Below are 26,195 nucleotides of genomic sequence, written 5' to 3'. Positions count from 1 at the left end.
AGGCAGAGGCCAGGAAAAGATCAGAAGAAATGGACGGCGGCAGATCACACAAATCCCCAGGCCAAATGAGGGCAGGCACATGATGAGAACGCCTTCCTACCCACGTCTTCTCTCGGACCAGGGCAAGGAACACAGCCATTTCTGGTTGGTGCCCTTTGTCCCAGCACTGAACACAAGAGGAAAGGCTGGTAGCCCCACCAAAGAAATATTTTAATGCCATTAAAGAGTGGAAGAGCTTGCTTGAGTAATGGAGTCTACCTCAGTTGATGTTTCTAAAATTAGATAATCATCTGGAAAGATTAGATGAGATAGTTGAAAGGCTCCTGCTCAAAAACAGGAACTGGAATCAAAACATCTCTAAGCCATTCCTTTTTATGCATCTATTAAGATCCCATTTTAACTAGCCTTCCCAAATTAGTAACAAGGCTTATCTACTTGCCTTCTATATTTGAGCTTTAGAAACTTACATTCATACCACAACAAAACTTTTGAAAGGTTAAAAAGTAACACTTTACTGGCACTTAACATTATGTACCAATAACCTACTAATAAAACTGTGAGCCCCACCCATGCATTCACCTAAAAATGGATTTAAAACAAACAAAAAAAAGCTACCAGCAAGCTTTGCTTTCTCCTTTCCTCTTTTAAGTAAAAGGAAGAACCAGTCTGCAGAAAGAAGTCTGTGGCCCAAATTATTGGTTTAGGAAACTTACCTTTCAGCAGGTTGAAAGTCTCATGGATGATATTCTTAAGGGAGAAGCACAAGACCTCTCTGTGGCCCGGTGTCCTCATGGCCCAGAGGTGGGGATGCCACCCTCCAGTCCACTTGCACCCTCACACCTGCAGAGCTCCACCTCCACCTCGGAGCAGGACCTCACCAGCTGCCTCCAGCCCTGCAGGGCCAGAGAAACAAAGGGCAGGGGAGCTTCTCATCTGAGTGGAGAACAATTCCCACCGCATGGCAGCCGTTTAAAGAGGTGGTGTCTGCAGAACGAAGGCTGCCTCAGAGCCTTCCTGTTTGTGTCCCAGCTCAAATTTTCATCCATTTCCTAAGGAAGACTGCAAAGAGTAATCAGCGCTGAGAAGGCTGAGGTTTATGAAAACCCATGCGGGGTGCAAGGGCAATTTTTAGAAACACTTTTACCCTTTCCTTCTTTCCTCCACTAAGTAGATATGAGGCTTTATTAAAAGTACTTTTAAAGTCAAAAGCAAAAGCTGTATATGTTGTGATCTGGTAAAAGTATTTCTACTCCTGAAAGATTTTTCACCTGAAATGTAGAAAGGAAAAAATTTGTCGCTGATTAATCCAATATGTATCAAGTAATTAATAATACAGAGGAAAACCATGCAACTTTTGGTCAGAAAGCAAGGGTCTGAGTCGAAAAAACCTTTACCATTTACTAGCTTTAAATAAAGAAATGCACTCAATCCCTCTGGGCCTCAGTTTCTTTGTCCGAATAAATGAGACTAATAATGTGTGCTTTACATGTCTATTTGTGAGAACTGCATAAGATGACTGGAAGAGACCCCATACTTTGCCCTAAAAGGTCAGAGCACGCTGTCATTACATCAAGGTATCCAATTTCCCTGTGGCCATTACATAATATGAGAAATTGGTAGCTGGCAAACGAAGAGCTAATACATCTCCTCACTTCTCTCCAAAATTATACTACATATGTATTTGTTTGCTTGTGTATTAGCTGACTTCCCCACTGGCACGCAGGTTGCCAGAGGGCCAAAGACCTCATTGGTAATGCTGATTTAACAATATCCCCAGTACCAAGAACAAGTCTTCACATTTATTAACATGCAATAAATATTTGTAAAGTAAATGAATAGATAAATGCATAATTTGAGGCAAAATCAAGCACAATGCTCTACAAACAGTAAGCCTGTAACAAATACTTATTAGTGAATGTACCACCACTTTTTTTTAATAAACATCCCAGTAAAAATGCAACGTGACAGAATTTTAAGACACATTGGAACCCTGAAAAACATTTGAGATAAATATGACTGTATGTTTTGTTAGATCACCTTGTTCAAATATATTATTAAGATGGTTAATGTACAAACTTCTTATCTCATGGATATTAGGTACGCTATCCAATATGAATTAATTCGCTGAAAAAGTTTACCTTAGTTTGTACCTAAAATCCTTCCTCAGGCCTGTCTTTGTTCAAAGTGGAAACTCTCTTTTCGCTGTTGCCCTTTAAGTCCTAGCTTGGTGGCAATGGGATTGATAAGGATTCATTTATTTTTTTTTACGAGCATTACCCAGACAAGAAGGATAAAGATGTGTGGTTCCTTGTGGCTCTTATGATCCAACTACCAATGTTTAATATAACATAACAACATGCTGGGAGACAGGAGAGTCTCAGGGATCTGAAACAACAGATTTAGTTTTGAGCCTTCACATCATTGCCTGAATCCAGTTCAGGCCACTAGAGACTAAAAATCAATCCTCTGACGGCTGCTCATTAATATCTATTATGTGTAAAGAAGAAAGCAACTATAGTGGATATTTGTTCACTTTATAAAATTACGAAGAGAAGAAAGATCCTGAATCTTAAAAGATCATGTGAAACATAATTCCCTCTTCTAAGGATTTCTCTTGCTTTGCTTGAGAAATAGGACCCTCCTTCCGCGTCTCTTCTCCTTTCCTCTCTGCCCTCTCTCGGCTCCTGCTTTATAGATAGGACAAGAGCTATTCCACTACATACAGATCTTTTCACAAGCGTTAAAAGTGCCATATAAAGATTTTAAGTTGCTCGCTCTGAATGAAGTCATTTTAGTTCCAAAATATGAGGAAGCATCTCATAAACATTGAACCTGAAAGTTCTACAGCTTTTGGCCAACGAAAAAGCATCTCTGAAGAACAGAGTGATGATCAAATAAAATCAGAATTTATTACCTTTAACAAGTATCTATTCTGTTTTTCTAAGTTCAGAATTTCAGACACTGACGATATTGTTCGCTACATCCCTCCTCCTCCTTCTCTCACACAGCTCCCCCAGCGCTAGAGGCATTTTTAACTGAGCAATTTAAGATTTTAAAGAAGGTTCGAAACCGATTTTTGATAGCTTCCAGCAGCAAGCCTTTCTCACCTTGCCGGTAGCCTCCAGCCTGACAAATACCAGTCTGCCTGGGGCTTGTGAGTTCAACCATGAGGGTTATCAGATGCGCTTAAATGCCTCCGGAACAGGTACAGCTGACACTGGGGGAGGGGCTGAATTGTGGAAACCACCATCCTGTAGTCAAGCTGCTTCTTCATCCAATAAAGAACTTCTTTAAGAAGAGTTCTTCAAGAAGCTCTGACATCCTCCCCTGGGGCTGCTGGTGCACCCCACTAGCTATTTGCTATAAAATAGTTTTATTGCCCTAGTAACTAACAGACTTAGTCAAGATATCACTGTGTATTTGGTTAACAAATAAAAAGATAAGTTCAAATTACTGATTACAGGGTCCTGTTATGTTATTTCTATCATTATTTGAGATCACATATCTTATTTTAATAAACATTTATCTAATGCTACAGAAAACATAAAAATCAATCTTGTAAGGGACAATAATTTATAGGCATGAGTAAAAGGAGCAAATATCATAGAATACACTATCCCAAAGTCTATCATTACGAGGTATGTACACCGGAAGACAGAACAATAATGAATATTTCCTTTCTGCCATCTGTTGTTTTATACGACAGCAGATTTCCTGTCAGCTGACTCAAATAAGTAAAACAAAGTCACATCGAAAGATTAATCTTATTGATAAGGATGTATTTTGATGGCAAGCTAGTTCTAAGAGGTTAGGGCTATTTCTTTTCCAAAATGAGAAACAAAGAAGATAATATCTTTTCCTCCTTTCCTCCCTCTCAACTGGATGTGGGCAAGGGCTCTGCTAAATGCTTTAAGAACATACAATGTGTAAGCACAGGGTTCCCATCCTCAATCAATTCATCAACTGGTAAGAGAGGTACAGAAATATCTAGTACAAGGTAGTGTGTAGTAAAAGAGAAAGGAAAACCTCAGATCACTCAGGTCAAGAGTGCAGGGCATGGGGACTTCCCTGGTCGCGCAGTGGTTAAGAATCCGCCTGCCAATGCAGGGCACACCAGTTCAAGCCCTGGTCCGGGAAGATGCCGCGGAGCAACTAAGCACTTGCACCACAACTACTGAGCCTGCACTCTAGAGCCCGAGAGCCACAACTACTGAGGCTGCGAGCCACAACTACTGAAGCCTGCACGCCTAGAGCCTGTGCTCCGCAACAAGAGAAGTCACAGCGATGAGAAGCCCATGCACTGCAACGAAGGGCAGCCCCCGCTCACCGCAACTACAGAAAGCCCATACGCAGCAACGAAGACCCAATGCAGCCAAAAATAAATAAATTTAAAAAAAAAAGAAAGAAAAGAGTGCAGGGCATGAAGCGAGGACACAAGTTCAATGGCTTTGCCACTTCCAAGCTGTCTGATCTTCGAGAAACTTGTTAATCCCTCTAAGCCCTGCTTTTCTCATGGATAAGATAGAGATCATACTAGTACTGCCTCCTAGGGTCCTGATGAAAATTAAATGAATTTATGAATGCCCTTAACAGAATGACTGGATTTTGGAAGTTATCAATAAATAGCACTGATGCAGAAGAAAAAAATTAGAAGAAATACTTAAATTACCCTGGACATTCAAAGGAGAAAGAAAATTCCATCCATAAATAAAATAAGAGACAGAGGATTTTGCAGCTGAGAAACTGCTCTAGGAATAGGTTGAATGTACAGGCTGTCCTTGACTTATATCCCTTCAGTGTGAAAGATGATTGAGGAAAAGTACCTGGAAAGAAAAGGGGCCACAGCCCCCTTATCTCCCAGATGCCATGCCCCCCTCTTTTCTGGAATGCCTACCCATGGTCCTGTGTGCATTCTCAGCCTGTGCCATCCAGGGCACAGTAAATGGTCTTGGAGCCTCTTCTCTCTCCCCCCAAAATTGCTTCTCTCTCAACAACAGATACTCTCAAAGACTACCTTAATGTCTAGGAGAAGACATCTAGAATATTCATAAAAACCGAAACTTCTGTTTCTGGCCATGATGCATTAACTGGGACTGGATCAGCCTTCGTGCCTAAACAGCTGGAAACTGGATAAAATACAGGGAAAACTATTTACAGATACTAGACAAAAAGAAGCCCAAGATGTGATCCCTGAGAGAAAGGGAACAACTTAGGTGAGTCTGATGGTTAACCCAGCTTGCAGAGCAGTGAGAGGAAACCCAAGAACCTGGGTCTCACTAAGTAAAGGGGACACAGAACAGAGTTCACAGAGGCAAAGGCAGATGGAATTTTATAGGAAAAGTACTATAGAGGAAGCATCTATACTGACAAAGAGCTCAAGAAATCCACACGGGGTATCCTTGAGTTTGTTGCTGAATATTAAGTTGCACGCGGGCCGGGTCAACTTCATAACACTGGGCAAAAACAAATGAAGATCTACAAGATAAAAGATCCCCAGATCTGGCAAAGGGCTGGGAGCCATGTGAGTTTTTACCAGCCAGAATAGACAGTCTTTGCTGAGCAACTGGGGCTTTAGGTCACAACCCCAGAAGGTTCTTTAAAGTATTTGTTTAGTAGTATGGTTAAATGAAGCCTAGAGTAAAGGTTACTACAGACCTGCCCTAACAAACCTTTTAAGAGAAAGACAACAAAACTTGGCACTGAATCAAAATAATACAAAAACAAAAACAAAAAACTAAAAACAAAACACCAACCACCCCCCCACCAAATCTAGCATTCAGTAAAAAATTTACTGCACATGCAAAGAAGGAAAATGGGACATAGACTTGGAAATGACAGAGCTGAGGAATTAGCACACAAGTACAATTATAAATATGCTCAATATACTTAAGGATTTAAAAGAAAGATATGAAGAGATAAAAGGAAGATTAAAAGACAATGAGATGTTATGGAAGTGAAAGAAATATTTGAAATAAACAATATACCAGATGGGATTATCAGGACATTAATGAACTGCAGAAGAAACTAGTAAATTCAAAGACAAAACAATGTAGAGAATACCCAAATGTAAATAGAAAGAGGAAGAAAAGCCTGAAAAAATGAACAGAGCCTCAGTGACTTGTGAGACAACAAAGTGGTCTAACACATGTGTTATCACAGTCCTGGGATGCAGGTGGGAATAAAAATGATAAAAACAAATGATGGATAAAATTTTTCCAAATTTGATGAAAACTACAGACCAGAAATCCATGGAACTGAATGAACCCCAACAAAGATATACAAAGAAAACCAGAACCAAGCATATCATGAGGCAATTGCTGAAAACCAGAGATAAAGAGAAAATATCAAAGGCAGCAGAGTGGGAAAAAAAGACATTATGTACAAAAGATCAACAAGAAGAACAACTGCAAACTTCTCATTAGAAACCACACAAGCAAAAATCAGTAGAATGACATCTTTAAAGACCTGACTGGAAAAAGAAAAAGAAAGGTCAACCTAGAATTCTATATCCAGTGAAAATATCCTTCAAAAAATGAAGACTAAATAAATACTACATTACACAAACAAAAGCACAGAGAATTCATGGCCAACAGATTTGCACTACAAGAAATGTTTGAGCAAGTTTTTCAAGAAGAAAGAAAACACCAGGTGGAAACTTGGACTTACACAAAAAGTGTGGGAATTTGTAAATATGTGGGTACATACAAAATAAACTATTTCCTTATTTTTTTATTTCTTTAAAATGAAATTGACCATTTAAAACAAGATAATGTATTGTTAGGTTTTTGACATACGTAATAAATATAATGTATGACAACAATATCACAAAGGAAAGGAAGGAGAAAATGAAAGCATAAAGTCATGAAGCTCTTACATGACACATGAAGCAATATTATTTGAAGGTGGGATATGATAAGATAGAGTGGCATACTGTAAACTCTAGAGTAATGACCAAAAATAATGATCAAAGAACTATAAGAAAGAGAGGAGATAAAATGGAATACTAAAAAAATACTTAAGTCATCCCAAAAAAGGCAAGAAAAAAAAGAGAAAAGGGAAGGAGAACAGATGAGACAACTGATGGGAACATACTGCATAGCACAGGGAACTCTACCTAATGCACAGTGGTAAACTAAATGGGAGGGAAGTCCAAAAGGGAGGGGTTATCTGTATGTGTATGGCTGATCCATTTTGTTGTGCAACAGAGGCTAACACAACATTGTAAAGCAACAATAATCCAATAAAAATTAATTTAAAAAAATAGAAAACATACCGCAAGACAGTAGACTAAGCACAGCCATACAAGAAACACACTTTAATTATAAAGACACAGAGTAAAAGCAAAAGGATGGACTAAGATATGCCATGCAAACAATAATTAAAAGAAAGTTTGGATGGCCATGTTAATTCAGACAAAGTAGACTTCTGTGTCAATTTGCGTCCTGGGAAAGAAGATGTCAAGACTGAATCAGAAGTTCAAGAGATTTATTGGGGGAAACACTTGTGAAAGATAAAGGTAAGAGGGAATAGGATTGAGCAGGGTAAGGTCTTCAGACTTGAATGCAGATCTGACACCTGTGAAAGGAGAAAAGGAGAAAGAAGGTTTGGGTCAGAGGAGCCTGAGACTGCAGGCTCTGTGAAAGTCTTAGCCAGGCTGATGGGGAGTCCCCAGCTGAGACTGCCCATCGGAAGAGCTGGCTTTGGGCAGAAACAGTTGGGGTCAGTCATGAGCTGGCAGCACCATGGGGAGAACATAACCACAGTGGGGATATGTGGCAGATCCCCAAACTGTTGAAGCTGAGGCTGTGGGCTAAGTGTACTACTTTGGGGAAAGGAGGTCTGAAGAGCACAGCTCGATGGCTTCCACACCTTTAGAACCAGGGGTATGACCAAGGACAAGGAGGGACATTTCTTAATGATAAGAAGCAAAATTCATAAAGAGACCCTAACAATCCTACATGCACATACACTGAAACACAAGGCTTCAAAATATTTGAAGTAAAAACTCTTAGAACTGGGGCTTCCCTGGTGGCGCAGTGGTTGAGAGTCCGCCTGCCAATGCAGGGGACGCGGGTTCATGCCCCGGTCCGGGAAGATCCCACATGCCGCGGAGCGGCTGGGCCCGTGAGCCATGGCCGCTGAGCCTGCGCGTCCGGAGCCTGTGCTCCGCGACGGGAGAGGCCGCAGCGGTGAGAGGCCCGCGTACTGCAAAAAAAAAAAAAAAAAAAAAAAAAACAACCTCTTAGAACTGAAAGGATAAACAGACAAAGCCCAGTTACAGTTGAATATTTCAGCACTCCTCTCTCAGCAATACATTGAATAAGTAGACAGAAAATCAGGAAAAATACGGAAAACTTAAACAATAGCATCAACCAAATTAACTTAATGGATATTTTTAGAATACTCCCACCCAAAAGAGCAGAATATATATTCTTTTTAAGTTCACAGGAAATATCACCGAGATAAATCATATGCCAGGTCATAAAACAAATCTTGATAAATTTTAAAGGATTTAACTCATACAAAGTATGTTCTTTGACCACAAAGGAATTCATTTAGAAATCAGAAAAGAAAGATATCTAGAAAATCCCTAAATATTGAAAGTTAAAGGACACACTTTTAAAAAACCCACAGATAAGAAGAAATCTTCCAAGGGAAAGTAGAAAATATTTTTAACTGAATAATAAGAAAACTACAACATATCACTATTTGTAGGATACTGCTGAAGCAATCCTTAGAGGGAATTTTATAGCATTAAATGCTTATTGAAATAGAATAGAGGTCTATAATCAATGATCTAAGCTTCTACCTTAGGAAGCTAGTAAAAGAAGAACAAATTAAGGCTGAAATAAATCAAAGCAAAGAAATAATTAAGGTAAGAGTGAACAAAAATCAATGAAAGAAAGAGTAAACAGGTGAACAGAGAAAAATTATTTAAAAGTTAGGTTTTGGAAAAGAGGAATAAAATTGATAAATTTGTAGCTCTTTTATCAAGAAAAGAGAAGACAAAAATTACCAGTATCAGGAAGGACAAAGAGGATTGCCCCTAAAAATCCTGAAGATAGCTAATGGATAGTAATGGCATAAAATAAAAAACTATACTCCAAGAAATTAAACAACTTACATGCAATGGACAACCTCCTTGAAAGATATAAACTACTAAAACTGACAGCAGAAGAAATGGAACCTACCTATATTTATTTTGAATATTGACTGATGATTTTATACTTTCCATGTAGCAGTAATTTATTCATGGACAAAAGAAAACCAGCCTCACCAGTGTGATAACTTTAGCTTCAAAAGTCCTTACGCCAGTAAAAATTAAAATCCTGAAAGATACCTCACAGTAACAGATAAAGCAGGAAGGGGAAATAAAGGGTGAATGAATATAACTAAAGTAATAGTGAAATGGAGCAGGACGCTGTGGTCCTTCCCCCCCAGCATGTCTTCCACCTGCCTGTTGTCTGTGGAAAAACTTTAGCCAAAGAATAGGTTTAATCAGAGAAGTGAGAAAATGCAGAAACAAAGGAAAACAGTCCAACAAGACAAAATAATAGTAGTTTAGTCATTAAGCACAGTCAAGGACCTTCAGTTCCTTCTCAAGGGCTATAGATAGATATATTCCGAGCCATCTCCTGGAAGTTAACTACATGATGACCAGATTGTAGCCATGACATAAGCTGCCACAATTCCGAGAACTGGCCTCAAGGAAGTGGGAACAAACCGACCCTGGAACTGAAGACTAACTGTACTTAAAACAATCAAGACAACGCTGGTCAGACCACCGATGACCAATTTCAAGATGACGGTCAGAGCTGACTGTGCTGTTTCTGCATGTAGCCCCCTCCCTCTGTCTATAAAAGCTCTTGCCCACTGGTTGACAGTGGGGAGGGAGGAGGAGTCGCCTCCCCGCCCCCCGTTGCCGGCATCCAAACTAAAGCAAACTTTCCTTTCCACCAACCTTGCCTCTTTACTGGCTTTTGAGCGGCAAGCAGCTGGACCCCACTTTCGGTTACAACAGTACTTGCATAATTAGGGCAAAATTATTATTAGCTAATACCCTTAATTACAAGTAGGTTTTAATATGAGTCTGGATCTCAACCCATCTCTTTTTTGGAATTAAAAAGTCTGGAAGTGAAACTATAGCTTCCTTGACAACACAAACGGTCCCAGAATGATTCCTAGGAACAAAAGAAGCAAGATGATTGTCAGGAGGAAGTGTGCTTTGAATCCAGGATAGCAAACAGTTCTTGTTTTACAATAAGCTGTGAACAGCCAGCTTTGACTATTAGCAGTTATGTGCCAATGATTATTAACTCAACTGCATAGTGAGGGCATTAAGTCACAGGAAGACTGTTGCTTTTATACTGTACTTCTACTAAAACTTGATTTTATTGCCCATTTTCAACAGCTCTTGGGCTTGGGTTGTAAACAACAGCCTTTTGGTAATTCTTCTGCAAAGGATGCAGCCGGTGAGTAAAATTTAATCATATATGTATACAACAAGGAAGAACAAATAACAAAATAACATGATTCTCCATTTACAAGTCTATCAAGTTATGTGCCTTACCTAAGAAGTTATGTCTTTAATTCTAACCATTAGTGGTCATTAGTAAATGAAACAATTTTTATTTTTCTCAAGTGTTTATGTTTCTTATATTAAGAAGCCAAACAACAGTCTAGACTTTCATAGGGAGATGTGCACAATCAAGATGTCATGCCAGGCTTAATGATAGTAATAAAACACTTTAGGCATTTACTAGGTTCTGGTTAGTATTTTAAGTGCTTTACATATACTAACCAATCTCATCCTCCATACCACCCAATGAGATTGTACTATTACTTCCATCATTTTACAGATCAAGAAATGGAGGCACAGAAAGGTTAAGTAATTTGCCCGGGATTCCACAGGTTGGCTTCTGATGCTGTATGGGGCACAGAGAGGTTAAGGAATTTGCCCAGGATTGCACAGCTAGGCTCTGATGCTGTAAAAACTGAAGAGTAATTCCCCAGTGCACCAGTTACTACCTCTGCTTTCACATTGCAGGAATTAACATTTTTACAAGTTTTTTTACTTCTGGAAATGACACTTTTTGTCTCTATGGTTTTAATAAGCTGAATCAGGAAAAATACAGTGTGAGGAAACATTAATTTGGTTCTGTGAGCTTCCCAGCAGCAGGTCAGCTTGCTGGGATGAAGAACCTTTTCAATAATCCAGTAGCACACTCCAAGACTACAAGCACATTTGCAAACAGCATAGTAACAGCCTGTGAGAAGGTGTTATGTTGAAAGGTAAGCAAGGTAGAACGGAGACCAGCACAGCTGACCCAGAGGAAAAAGAAATCAATTCAGTCCTAAAATCAAAACTTAACGAACTTCCACATCTTGAAATGAGAAAAGGATGTGACATTGATTTATAGAACCTTGTCTTGGAAACCCGTTCTGCAAGACAAGAAAAATCATACTTGCTCTAGTATCTTCTTTGTGCAGAAGACCTGGAAGGAAAATGCAATCACTGGGTGATGTTTACATGACTTGTGGAAAGGGAAAGGGGAAAAACTAAACATTTATTGAGTCCCCAGGTTGGGCCAAAAACTGTTATGTTGTTTCCACTTCATCTGATTAAATCTTGACAATGTACCTATAAGGTATTATTCCCATTTCTAAGGTCTAGAAAAACTGAGGACAAAAGAGGTTATGTAAAGTGCCCAAGTAAATATGCGGGGAGGTCAGAAGTCCGCCTCTGATCTGTCAGATTCCGAAGCTCACACCACACCCATACCACACACTGACCCCTGTGCCTGCCCACCCCAGAGGGGCATCTTTGTAAGAGGTGTTCTACTTCTTCTGGGGGGCTAGACTGTATCATGTCAAAGGTTGAGCTCTAGGGTAAGACTCCTGGGTCTGAAGCCCAGTTATGCTGATGACTAACCATTGACAAGTTACCTGACCTTGCTGTGCCTCAATTTTCCAGCCATGGGTGACAGTACCTATATCATAGTGATGCTGTGATTATTAAAGGACTTAATATATATAAGCCCTCCTGTATATTTCCCCATAGCATTTATCACAATACACTATATATTAACCAAAAATTCAATTTATTTATTTCACTTTTCTACCCCCTAGAATGTAAGCTTCATGAGGGCAGAAATTATTATCTATTTTGTTCTGTACAATTCTGTATCCTCAGTACTGAGATGAGGGCCTGAAACTCACTAGGTTCAATAAATATTTGTTGAGTGGTGGACAAGTATAAGCCATTAATTTAGTAAAGATCAGTATTTCATTTTTGTATGAGTCTGAGCATAGAAATACATGGTGATACATGCTAGGAATAAAATAAAAGGGTCGACATATGGGTGATGATGAGGATGAGATACCAGTAAAACACGAATGCCCCTTTTCTAGAAGTTTACTAATTTTGTATGTCAAACTGGAATTTCAATTCCTGTATTGCATCTATATTCATGGAAAGCAGAGGAAGTTATCTCTGTTTATTGGGAAATGAAAAGATACCTGGTCTTTCTAGCTTTCTCTTTGCCTGAAACTTAGGGGTTGACTCTTCATTTAACCTAAAAGTCTTTTTTTTTTTTTTTTTAATCAGCAAAAGCCAATGATTGGCTTTCTAATCCTAAATTCCAAATGGGAAGAAAACTTTCCTTTCCTTAACCAGGTCTTACCAACATTCAGTGTAGCAATGAGGACACAAAAATGCTTTGAGCAGAGATGTCACCCACTCCCACTCCCTCAGGAAATTTTAAAAATCTTACTTCTCTTTCTTAGATTATTTTATTAATCAGGATATTTAAAAATTAAGATGATACAAATAATATTCATAAACTATGCTTTTTTGAAGATTCCTTATAAATACAAGTAGCCCTAAACATGCATGTCCTCTGTCACATGTGTTACAGTACACATAAGTACAGCAGGTCAGTCCATGCACTTATTAATTATTACATTCAATATGATATATAGAGAATCCTCCATAAACACTGCATTTAAAAGTTAATGCTCAGTTTTAATTTTTTGTTTCTAAAAAATAGATAAATAAATAAATAATATTTATTTATTTATTTGTCTGCACAGGGTCTTAGTTGTGGCATGCAGGATCTTGTTGCCACCTACAGGATGCAGCATGCGGGATCTAGCTCCCCCAGCAGGGATAGAACCCAGGTCCCCTGCACTGGGAGCGCAGTCTTAACCACTGGACCGCCAGGGAAGTCCTTCAGCTTCTTTTAAAATTACAAATCTCATTTAGCTTTCAAAACCCTACCCAGATGTTACCACCTCCAAGAAATCTTAACCAGTTTCCCTCACTACTCAGACTTAAATACCTATTTTTGGGTGCTGTTAACACCTATATACTAAATTACTTATTAGCATATGTGTCTCCCTACAAGACCGTAAACCGGAGGTCAAGACATTTATCCGTGTATGCCGGAGCCTAGAACAATACCTGGCACAAAGTAAGTATTCAATAAATGTTGAACTGAATTACTGGATATAGATTCAAGATAAATGTAGTCAATAAAACAAAGTCACAACTGAGTATTAAAAAAAAATGAACACTAGAGTTAGAGAGTCCGTGTACTTGGATGACGGCTGTATCAATTTTTTGAAAGTCACTTTGTTTTGAAGTGACTTGGAAAATATTTGAAGGTGATGGGATAATTTGCAAGCATCTTCATCTGTCCTAAGAGAAGCAAAAGGGAGAGAATTTGTGTGAAAGTCACTTTTGATGATGATCCCCTTAGAAAAGTTATATGCAACATGCCAAAAGAATTGTCTGAAATCACTGTTTTTATTTCTAACTGGAGCTCTAACTGGGCTCAGAACTCAGCCCAAAGGCCACTGTCCCTGGACAGCTCTCCTGTCTCCCCAGGGAGTAACATTCCTACCCCAGCCCCACCTCCTTCGTTACATTTATTTACTCTCATATCTGCCTCTTCCAGTGGACAGAAAACCTTTTGAGGGCAGAGACTGTCTTACTATCTTCATATTCCTGATATCTGGTACACATGAAGTACTGAATAAAAATTCACAAAAAAATTAAATGAATTAAAAGCTTCTTTTAATTCTGAACAAGCCTAGCCAGCTCTTATTGGGGTCCTGGAATCTGGACATGAGCCTGTGTGCCAATGTTAATGGACCCTGCATTGTAGAAAGTGCCTGTGAAATTCTAGAAAACATGCCAACTTGCATTATTTTTTTTTTCTAACATCAAACAATTCGACAATAGAGCTTTTTGCCCTTCATTTCACTAGAATTATTCAGTCTTATTCTTTTACGTCTATGAGGACTTTTTCCATGGACAAATTTAATTGTGTAGAATTAGATTTTATCATCCATATCCCAAATTTCTGAAGGAAACTGTCTTTATTCAAAGAATTTCAATAGAACAAAACAGCCAAGAGAGGGCCAACCAGATGTAGGGATACTGATTCGATATATAATAGTTCTTGATAATTACTTGTCTGCTTTAGTGCTTTCCCTCTCTGACCCCAATCAACAGAACTGCGAACACTGTGGGGAAAGAAGAGGGAGAAGCCGGGAGGGTGCCATGCTCACTGAGTGCCCTCAGGTGCACCCCTGCTCTTATGTGCTCTACTCAGGGCACCGGTGCTGGTCTCCCTCCGCAGCTGCAGGCCAGGCAGGACAGCTTCTGGCCACTCACCTGCCTCAGCACCGGAGCTGCTGGGAGCACCCACCAAATATCTGTGGGGCACACACTGCGCTGGACACCAGCCAACAGAATCAGGGGGTGGTAGGGAAATCCAGATAGACTCTGTGCTCCTGGAGTTTAGAGACTAGCAGAGAAGAAAACTGAACAAGTATTTGCCATAACATTGGATGGATGTCATGATAAGGTAAATACAGATCGTTCGGTGTCAAACTCTAATACTTTTCAAACTCTAAGAATATTCTACCTTGACAAATAAGAACTGAGGAAAAGAGACTGGGTCTTTTGTACATGACTGCATGTCTGGCAACGCTTTTTCCCCCATTTTCTGATCAGTAAATTTAGGATTTAAAAGTACCTCCCTCATAAAGTTAGTGACAGGTAAATGGAATGACACAAGGCAAAATGCTGTGAACAGGGCCGGGCCCACAATGAATGGACAGTGCATCTTTGCTGTGGTTATGTCACATAGAAGGGCACCTGGTCTAACCCAGCGTGTCCTAATTGAAGTGACTTCTAAGCTCAGTCTGAAGAATGTGAGGGAATTCATTGTGGATGTATCAGTTTGCTAGAGCTGCCATAACAATGTACTACAGGTTGGGTGCTTTAAACAAAGGAATTTTTCTCCCAGTTCTGGAATCTTGAAGGCCAAGATCAATGTGTCAGCAAGGTTGGTTTCATGCTGAGGCTTCTCTCCTTGGCTTGGAGATGGCCATCTTCTCCTTGTGTCTTCACATGTTCTTCCTCCTGTGCCAGTGTGTGTCCTAATTGCCTCTTCTTATAAGATCAGGTTGGATTAGGGCCCACCCTAATAACCCCATTTTAACTTAATTACCTCTTTTTTAAAGGCCCTATCTCCAAACAGTCATATTCAGGGGTACTGGGGGTCAGGGTTTCAACATATGAATTGGGGGGTTGCAATTCAGCCCATAACAATGGGAGACACAGGAAGCAGCACAGAGAAGAGGACTATTTCTAACAGAAATATCACTATTCAATAAATATTAAATATTAATATTAGGAATGTCACTATTTCTAATAATGTGTGAACTGAAACAGGATAGTGTAGCATGTTGATGAGAAACCGAATGAAATTAAACCCTTTTGTAGTATAGACTGCAAAAGAGGAATAGCAAGAGTTGAAGCTAGAACGTGGAGACAAATCAGGCCATGTAAGGCCTCTAAGAGAGTTTAAATATAAAGCAGTTGGAGTTTACCCTAAGGGAATGGGAAACCATTGTAGAATTTCAAGCAGGACGTATATGTGGCACAGTTGAACTCCATCTGAGAGAGAAAAATCACTCTGCCTGCATTATAAGAAGGTTTTTGGAGGCAGAGTGAGTTTGAGGCAAGGTGTGTGAAATAACACAAGTGAGAAAGGCTGATGCCTTGAGTCAGGCCATGGGGTACAAGAAGCTGATAAACTCCAGAGAGCTAATCAATGGACTCTGTGATTGATGGGGCAGGAGGGGAAAGGAGAACAATTTCCACATAACCAGCAGATGGGCAGATAATGGTGAAGGAAGATGACAAAGTTGAAATGGACCTTTTGAATTTGAGAAACCTATGGGACTGCCATTACACCACTGGCTGTTGATAATATCTATGCTTACTAAACTCTGACTATACACCACAGAGTGTGCCAAGAAATTATGTAGATTATCGTGCACCTTTCTAGAATACAGACAAGGAAGCTGAGCCTTAGTGAGATGCGTAACTTGGCCATGAGGCCACATCCTTCCCACACCCTCACCACCCCTGGGGCACCACTATCTTAACCTCTGATGCCACAGATTAGTTCTGGCCACTTCTGTACAGCATATGAAGGCAATTGTACAGTGTATGCACTCTTTTGTGTCTGTCCACATGCATTTTTAAAGTCTGCAATTTAACTTGAGGAAAAAAAAGAGGCTGTTACAGATGGAGACATAAGTATAATCTTATGAACTCATTTTCTTATCTTCTAAGGATGCCCGCATGGATGGATACATAGTACCTACAACATTCATATTCCCAGGTAAAATCAGTAATGTGAAATGAATCCAGAGAAGGACAAGGCCCATTGCGGTGTTGCATCCTTTAGAAGAGATTGAGTCGCAGACCCAGACTAACTGTAACAAATCCCTTCAGATGAATTAAAGATTAGGATGTAAAGTAATAGTAATGGTAAGAGAGGTTTTAAAGGGAAAGTTCTATTGTAATAGCTTAAAGTAAATTTAGATGATAATAAATGTGAAATCAACTCCAGTTGTTGCTTTATCAAAGTAATCCCTTTTTCTAGTTAGGAATCTTTCATACTGCTAAGGAATTGAAAGTGACTTTAGATAGTATTTTGAATGTGTTTTAAAAACAACAGAAATGACAATTAACTTTTTCATTAGTTTTAAAAATTCTTTTCTAAAACAATTTCATAGAAGCTGTACATTTAACTTAATATTTTACTCTCTGCTCATACTATATAACACTACATTGTACTTGCTGAATTCTGAGTTTGTTTCTTCTCTGGACCTAGGAATTTCTTGGTGGGGCAGGGATTACAGTCTTTTTTTTTTTTTAATAAATTTATTTATTTTATTTTTGGCTGCGTTGAGTCTTTGTTGCTGCATGCAGTCTTTCTCTAGTTGCGGCGAGTGGGGGCTACTCTTTGTTGCGGTGCACGGGCTTCTCATTGCGGTGGCTTCTCTTATTGCAGAGCACGGGCTCTAGGCGTGCAGGCTTCAGTAGTTGCAGCACGCGGGCTCAGTAGTTGTGGCTCGCGGGCTCTAGAATGCAGACTCAGTAGTTGTGGTGCACAGGCTTAGTTGCTCCACAGCATGTGGGATCTACCCGGACCAGGGCTTGAACCCATGTCCCCTGCATTGGCAGGCAGATTCTCAAGCACTGTGCCACCAGGGAAGCCCTACAGTCTTATTTTTAAGGTAAGAGGATCTTGGCTTTGATAGTTCTCTTATGAATTATACTACTTTTGCTTTCAATCACAGTATTAAAAAAACTGTAAAAAAAATTTTGACTTGGAAGGTGAAAACAATCATATTTGCAAATTTACTGCCATCAAACTTTTAAAGTTACCCAATGTTTGTAAAGGGAGAAAAAACTTATCTGTTCACCTAACTGTTCTCCACAACGGGTCTGTTTGTTTGTTTGTTTGTACCTACACAGGTGTGCACAGTTAGGATATAAGCCCATTTCAGAGAAGAGTCCCATCATTTTTTAGCATAGTGAATTCTCTGAACTCCTACTGCACATCTTTTGATCACGTTTTTCTTAACCCCCTGAAATTCCCGATTATATCTGGATGTCCCTCTCCTACAAAAGAGCCAACATTTAGCCTAACCTTCTTGTTGAGCCAAACAAGGTTCTGATTACAATCTTAATGAACCTCCTTTTGAGAAAAGAATCAACCGCCTATGACCAATATTTTGACGGCAGGATACTCTGCCTTTAAACTCGGTGGGAAGCAGCAACTTCCAGGTGAATTGTGAGTCAAGTTGTTTTTAGCTGAGAAACTCTGCAGCTGGGTGTGAAAGCCTAGTTTCTCTGTCATATCTTTAATTTTCTCAAGGTCAGATAGATAAGAATCTGTGAAAGTATTCAAACTTTAGCTACTTTTTACTTTTCGGTTCTGCTCTTATAATTTTCCATATTCATTTCCTGTCATAGATGAGTTGTAGATTTCAGTTCCTTCACTCATTTAAGTCTGATGTCCCATAAGCATCTCTGGCTTATTTAAATTACTTAAACTTGTTAGGTGCAGAGCACAAGCTCTAAATATACATGTATATGTATTTTAACTAACCAACCATACAGGGATAACTGGGTGAAAATTAGTAACATTTTAATAATAAATTAGACAATCACAGGAATGAAGACAAGTCATTGCAAAGGTATAAAACAAAAAAGAGTATACCCAAAGTGGGGATTTTATTGATCACCAATAAGATATTCTAAAGCAGAACTAGAATTTCCTTATTCATTTCTAAGCTTTTCTTTTTGAAAAATCTGATTTGTTCCAAATTTGCCTACCAACTCTTTAATGAAACTTTCTGAAACTTTAGAAATTGTGTCTAAAAGGATTAGAGTAAGAACTAAATCCCCATCTGCCAGGATATCTGAATTTGCCTCCTTTCAAATTATACATAAGGTATCTGTGGTGAAACAAAGATTAGGAGAAAACAGTAAGCATTTAAAAGGAAAAGCCCACTCCATGCTTGCTAAGTATTAAATTTTCATTGATTTTAGCCAGCGTTTTATTAAAACTTACATTTACAATGTTACATGTAAAATGAGTATTAAAAAGTCTCAATAAAAACCCATTTAATAAAGCAACAAGATCCATATTATTTTAAAACAAATCTAAAGCAGTCCTATGTCCTTACCTGACTCTTGCTCACAATAAATCATCATTTCCTGTCTTGCCTTTCATCTTCTCTGATTAAAAACCACAACTCTCATTTATCTAAGATGATAAAAGGACAGATATAGAGCGAAAAAGCCACAAATACCATTAATACCTCACTTTCAGGTCTGTCTACCTACAAATCTTTAACTAGCCCAACCATCCAGAAGGAAAATCGGATAATTTACATTTCCCTTTCTATCCTTTCCTGCTTCCTGGAGCAATATTAAAGGATAAGCAAGCAACAGACTCTAAAGCAAATTCTATGCCCTAAACCAAAGAAAAATAGAGTATCTTATATATGCTCTATTATACAGCATCTTATATATGCTCTAGGGATTTTAACACCTCCCCCATCCCCATTTCTCATCTGATACAATTATAGTATGTTTGCCACAGAAATTTCTTATTTTGAATCTTCTAAATAATATTCATAGCAGACCTACAATCCCATACAGTGACATGTAAAAATAATCATTCCTCAAGCTTCAGTTTCCTAAATAAACTTGAGAAATAGCTATTTAACACAGCACAACGAATGGACTTCACAGCACTTGGAAAATGACCCTCGGAGTCAAAATTATATAGCTCTGGCATGGAACTTCTGAGGTCTACCCCTGGGGAAACCATCCTCAAAGCCTCCTGACAGGTAATCCAAGGAGCAGAACTCATTAATTTTCTTCTGGGGAAGTACAGTGTGAAAGCCTGATATCCAGTCCTGCTTGTGTGGGGTGAACAACTCTGTGTTTAATGCTTTATTCTACTGAACTCTGAAAACTCCCTTGACATCAGTTTCTAAAGAATTTACCAAAGTTGCTAAAAACATTGGCTATTCAGTCTGGTCCTGTATCTCTGATGTCACAGGTCCCATTAACTGGAATGATGGAGAGAAGGACATAAAGAGTGAGAGATCACGCAATTTTGGAAAATTATATGTACCCTGTCATGGCTTAATTCTTAATCCAATAGGATAGGTAGGTAGAACATCAAACACTACTTAAATTGTTCCGTTACCAAATCTGTATGAATTTTATTTCCCGAGGGTAGTAACATCATGATAGTTAGTTGTCAATCCAAACTTTGCATTAATCATCAGTATGTCCCTATAATGCCTAATTCAGATACACTCCTCCCGATATGCAATGCTGGCCAGGTTTGTCTTCTCGTTTATCTCTGACTCTGACCCATCTCTCTAGACCCATTTTACTTCTTAGGTTTTGCTCCATTTGTTTCTCTTCCCGTCCTTCCATCCTGCTCCACTCCCCATTCTCCCCTCTCTATCTCCACAAAGTACACAACAGAGCTTTCTCCTGTTTCCCAAACTTCACCACGTTAAAGAAGAGTGGCTTACTCTACTCATCAGTTTCATGTTCCCCAAAATACTGCTATTTCCCATATGTGATGACTATCAAACAGGTCATATTCTCTGCAAAGGGTCAGAAAGGATATTTTATGCTAGGTGCTCCTGTGTTTAGGTTTTCAATACATTACAGTGGTAGAGGTGGAACAGGGAGAGGGGGGAAGGGAAGGAGGGCAGGAAATGATGATTCAAAGGACTGTGCAAAAAAAGAACGGTGCTTCATGGGGACATAAGAATACGAATAAGAGTAAGATTAAGAATAACAAGTTAATTCTTACATAGATCTTACTATGTGGCACTCATTGTTCTAAGGTCTTTACTTATATTGATGTCTTTAATCCTCACAATAAGTCTAGGAGATTAATTCTGTTATTATCCCCAGTGAGGAAAATGAGGGGCTGAAGGGCTAAATAACTTGCCCAAGTCAGCAGAAGAGCCAGAAATCTTGCTCTTCAACATAGATTTGCTTCTTTTAGAGCTAACAGAGGGGAGTTCCTCCCTGGCGGTCCAGTGGTTAGGACTCTGCACTCTCACTGCCAGGGCCCCGGGTTTGACCCCTGGTCGGGGAACTAAGATCCCGCAAGCCACACGGTGGGGCCAAAAATAAATAAAATGAAATAAAATAAAACAAAACAAGCCCACTAAAAGGAAAATAAAAAGGTAACAGAGTTGATTATTTCAATACTGGAGAGGGTGAAAGTGAAACTGACTTATGACCAAAATGGTCCAGTTTCTTTGTGACCAATATATGAACCCTAATAGTTGAGACATACACTAACTTAAACTGATTTTTTTGGTGCTTATTGATAATACAGAAAAATTGCTTAAATGTTGTCCCGGAATGATATTCGTTTTAGAAAACGCTGAATACATTTTAAAGTATTTGGGCTCAGGCACAGGGTGACCACATGTGCTGGATTGTTTAGGAAAATCTCAGTTTATACCTGCTGTCCAGGCACGATTGTATAGCACCTACTTTCACTTTTAAAAGTGTCCCATTTCGGACAAGAAAGTATATAGTCATCTTACTTATGCACAACCAGTGTAATTGGCACAAGTCAAATTGCACAAAATTCAGATCCAATCTCTTTACTGTATTATTTTCAGGTCATTCCTTTTAGCAACTCCAGAAGCTATTGGTCTATGCCAACAACAACCAATGGCTGTTCACTGTCAGCATTGATTCTGTTATCTTTATGCACATTTTTTCTTGTTTCATGGTCCCATCCCCAAGCTTTCTATTCAACAAGAATCTTTCACTCAGTTTTTTCTACCTGTAAAATTAATTAGGATTACTGATTAACTCTAAAACTTCTAAAAGGCAAAATCAATACAAAACAAACACCCTCCTTCCCTACTTCAAGACATATATAATTTAAAAACTTTCTGTGCAACTAAAGCCACATAAAGTTACCTCAATAAATGTTAGTTTACAATCATATATGCTCATAAAAGGGAGAGTTCTATTGATCTTTTTCTTCTCAAACACTTTACAGGATTTTGTACATCACCATGTGAATTTCAAATGATCTCTTATTCATCTTCTGAGAATCAACATCTGCATAAAAACTGATAAGTGCTGCATTTGGCTTTAATAATTCTGATTCTTTAATTTCCTCATCCTAAAATCAGCTGTTTTTACCATAATGAGCTCAGTGGTGCTTTTCCCCATTTCCCTTTTTTCTGCCTCTTCCTACCTTCAAAGACTTCATTTCCCTCTAGTCCTTTTGCCAAATTACTCCCTTTCCTCCTCCAATACTTTCTTTTCTATAATAACCACTCTAGTGACACTTCTGCCCTTAAGGATTCCATTGTCACTTTTTGGAAACAAGCCACTGTTCATTATTCACTCTCTCACATTACACTTCCAGTAATGCCCCCAACTCAGCAATTGCCTGAGTAGGCCTATGCTCTCTCCATAGCACTTTATAATTCTTCTGGAAAATTATTTACTCTTGGTCTCCTTACACAAAACTCCTGACCACCCTACCCTTGGATCAAATTATCCACTCAGACGTACAGTCTACTTGGGAAACTCAGCTGACAAATAAAGCTTCCCAGCTCCTAGGCTTCATTCACCTTATTGCTTATGAAGATCCTTGGGAAACTGACCTACAGAGAGAAGGGAGGAAATTCTTGCCCTCCATCCACAGGAGATCAGTTTACATGCCCTGAAGCACTGGACTGCATTGTTTTACTCTTATCTTGGTCCACATAACTACAGATGTTCGAGGGTACAGTTGACCACTAGTTCTGGAAAGTGCTCCACGCCAGTGTAAATCGTCATGAGGGAGACAATAGCCTACAATGTCCTGCTTAGTGACTTCAAAGTTTTGACCATGTTCTGCAGATCTTAGTATTTAAACTTATCTTGATTTTGATACCCAACATAGAACTGTATTCATCTTTAATTTCCACTAAATGGCCTCAGCTATCCAAAGAGGTTTAATCTCACTATGATAATGACATATCATTAAAGGGTTCTCTATAAGAGTTGCTTTGGATGTGTGGTACCTTTTGGGGAGAAACTGCTATAAGGTTTGAAAATCACATTTAATAGAAAGAAGTGAATTTCATTAAAGATGTAAGGAAAGTAATTACAGCTTCAGAGTCACATGGCCAAAGGCAAATTATACATTCCATTCTATAATAATGTTTTAAATAGACATTACTTCCTAGTTACCTGTTACCTTGTTCCTTCATGAAAGTGGTCTTATTTGCGATAAGTAGATATCATGAACAAAGCTGGAGTCATTGCAAACAGAGAATCAATTGTATCACATATTTTAGAGCGATGAGGTGACACTTAAGCACATGTTCGCCAACACATAGACCAAAATTTGACCAAATCTTAATCATGAAAAACGAGCATGTCTCTGTATGTCAGCTTTACAATTACACTCCTATAGGAATTTCGGTAATCTCTTTGTCTTTTATGGACAGGGACAATATTTACTAAGACAAAAATCGGTATGCTTGGGGTGAAATGTTTCAAGATGAAACTCAACTAGAGTCAGACACACGCAGAAGCCACAGCTCTGGGAAGACCATCAGAATTCAAACTTTAAAACAACAGCAAAAGAAGACACCTCAAAGCATTCAATTCCATTTCTCTAAATGTCATCCTTTCAATTATCTTAACAATACACATATTACTAAGAATAATTTTTAAAGGTCAGTCTCTAACTAAACCTCATACTGTGTGAGGTTTTATATATTATTCCTTCCAACTATGGACTGCACTTATTGAATGAGCTGGAACTTTACTGTGTGATACAGAGTAAATCATATGATTGCATTATCCCCATGAATCACAAATACAGATAGGGGACAGAGAGGAAAAAAATATAGTTGATTTCAGTTTGGTCTCACTGAAAACACGATACTTGTTCTTACTGTCCCTTTACATTAGAGAGAATAGGAATGTCTAAAAAATTTTTTGAAAGGCTAATTTGAAGATTTGTTTTTAATTAGACACAAGCAGTGGCTCTCATGTCGAATTATTTTTTTACTTTAACCTTTTACAATTGTAATATTGTACTGAAAGTAAGAAGAAATATTTAATAGTCTCTTTCAAGGACACTTCCCTTAAAAAAAAATTTTAAAACACTACAAAATCAGCCCTCAGGTACCATTTCACACTGGCACCTAGGTATCCCAAGGCTCTTATTTCACTGTGCCCTCCCAAATTATAGCCTAGACTCACAATCACTTGACTAAGTGATACTTCTGTAAGACACAAAAGCTACTGATTTATTGAGACGTTTGAGGCTCTATTTTTACTTCATCACACTCCTATGTATAGTGTTTATAGCAACAATAGAAAAAAATCATCCTCAATCAGTGAGTCAAAGACAAAATCACATAGAATGATTATGAGCATATAAAGAGGGAAAAATAAACGCATACCTTGGTGGGATGATACTGAGGCATTTCTTAGAAGACTACTCTCTGCATTCCTGAATTGTGACCAAGATGATAAAGAAGTGTGGAGAGGAACAAGTGACCTCATTGTCACCTGTCCGTGCTCTTTAGCTGAGGAGGCAGAGCCTGTGTATCACACGGCAATTACCACACAGCAATTCCAGCTAAGAACTGACCTTGCACCAGATGAGAAGCATCCCGAGCCCAGCTCACAGAGTCCCTTCTGTTTAGACATGGTTCTCGTTGTACAGAGGCTGGAGTGAATTCAGCAACTGGTTTTGTCGAGCCTGGAACCTATGCTACGCCGCACGAGGTCTGTGTTAACTGAAGACACAAATGGTCTCAGATGTAGACAGAAAAGACTGTGAGAGACGGAGTTAGAGACAGGATCAAACAAAAGCTCGAATTTGAAAGTTAAGCTCTAAGTCCTTGGTTTACTTGTGATGCCAGTGATACAATCAGAATAGATAAGGAGGTCTGTTTTGCTTCATTGTTTGAATTTGGGTCTGAGGACCCAATAAGTTATGATAATGTTCACATTCTTTTGCAACAGTTCCAGAAACTGTGGTTGTTAAATTCAGTAGGGGAAAGAATTCCATTTGGCTCCACTCATGCTTTCCTCCCAGAGTAGACATGAGGATTAATAAAAGCATGTCTGAGTAGAAATCTTATTAGTCTACCAAGGGTGAATGGGCATTGGCGGATTCGTAAAGGGAGCTAAAATTAAATTCTTAATACAATTTAACGTCAATTAAATGCATGTAATGGGAATGGCCACCCTGAAAATTAATCTATTTAATAGTTAAAGTATAATCAAATTGGTCTGTTCTACAAACATAGCTCTCCTTCCTTTCTAATTAAACACTACTTTATGAAGTTGGACTTCCCAGACACCTGGAATTTTTTAAAAAGATTTGTAGGCATGTCTTCAAAACGAGAGGGACTTTGCTACTTCTTATAACAGAAAAATTGGTTTCTTGTCTTAGCAATTGCCAATTAACTTCATAACCCTAGAGAATTTCAAGGAAAGGAAATCAAACTAAAATCAGAAAGGAAAATTACATAGCAAACACCATAGTTTACACCATCACAGAGACAGCACTGTTGTATTCTGTGATCTATGAAGCTGCTGCCGCTGCTCTTACTGGGCCTGGCAGTGCCACCTCCAGATTTGACACCCCAGTAGAGAACGAGCAGATACTTCAGACACCCCAGTAAAGTATGTGTGTGCCCACCGGTTTGAGGCTTCTTGTTGACCCAGTTGGCACGGCTCATTTTGCCTTTCTATGCCCCAGTCCCAACAATCTCAATTTCTATGTATATTCCTCATGGCCATTATTTTCCAGTCTTTAAAATTATATCCTCTAATATCCTCTGAATCATCCCTGGCTACTGAGTCCTAAATTAGATGCTGCATTTTAACAGGAGACACATTATCTCTGAGAACGACTGTCTCAAATGAGGTCATGGACACTCTAGTTTTACAGTTTGAAAAACAAAAGCATTTCCCTTTTCTGTTACCTGCCAGGGATTTTTTTCTTTACAAGAGAGAAAATCTGACAAAGTGAAAGCATAAGCAACTGACCATGTGGAACCTGACCCTGATTAGCATTTCCCTGTGTTTCTTCAGTGTTTCATTTTCTCTTTCTTATTGTAAGAAACTGTCTTCTACAATAAATTTTAACCAGAGTTGATTAGTTTGTTTTCTAGTTTTGGAAAAAAAAAATCATACATGGCCCCCTTCCCTCCATTTCACAGACATTTATGGGGCATGTTGCTGGACACTGAGTTCATAAAGACACACCGTGGCTCCAGCTCTTAGGGGGCTG

The 26,195-nt window shown here is 38.9% G+C and overlaps 1 protein-coding gene across 12 annotated transcripts in view; it reads right to left on the bottom strand.

The window, feature by feature from the left end:
- The window catches only part of ARHGAP28 (Rho GTPase activating protein 28), a 189,683-nt gene that overhangs the window by 105,896 nt on the left and 57,592 nt on the right, over positions 1 to 26,195 (bottom strand). For 5 of the 12 annotated variants that reach the window (XM_079943296.1, XM_079943293.1, XM_079943295.1 and 2 more), the window contains one exon: positions 24,543 to 24,690. The exons of the other annotated variants lie outside the window; for them this stretch is intronic. In XM_079943296.1, coding sequence (XP_079799422.1) covers positions 24,543 to 24,601 — 59 coding nt within the window. In that variant the 5' untranslated portion in view covers positions 24,602 to 24,690. The remainder of the gene's footprint in view (positions 1 to 24,542; positions 24,691 to 26,195) is intronic. 12 annotated transcript variants of the gene reach the window in all.

The sequence above is a fragment of the Stenella coeruleoalba genome (genome assembly GCF_951394435.1).
Source record: "Stenella coeruleoalba genome assembly, chromosome: 14".
NCBI classification, from domain to species: domain Eukaryota; kingdom Metazoa; phylum Chordata; class Mammalia; order Artiodactyla; family Delphinidae; genus Stenella; species Stenella coeruleoalba.
This window is presented reverse-complemented; position numbering and strand designations above follow the sequence as displayed.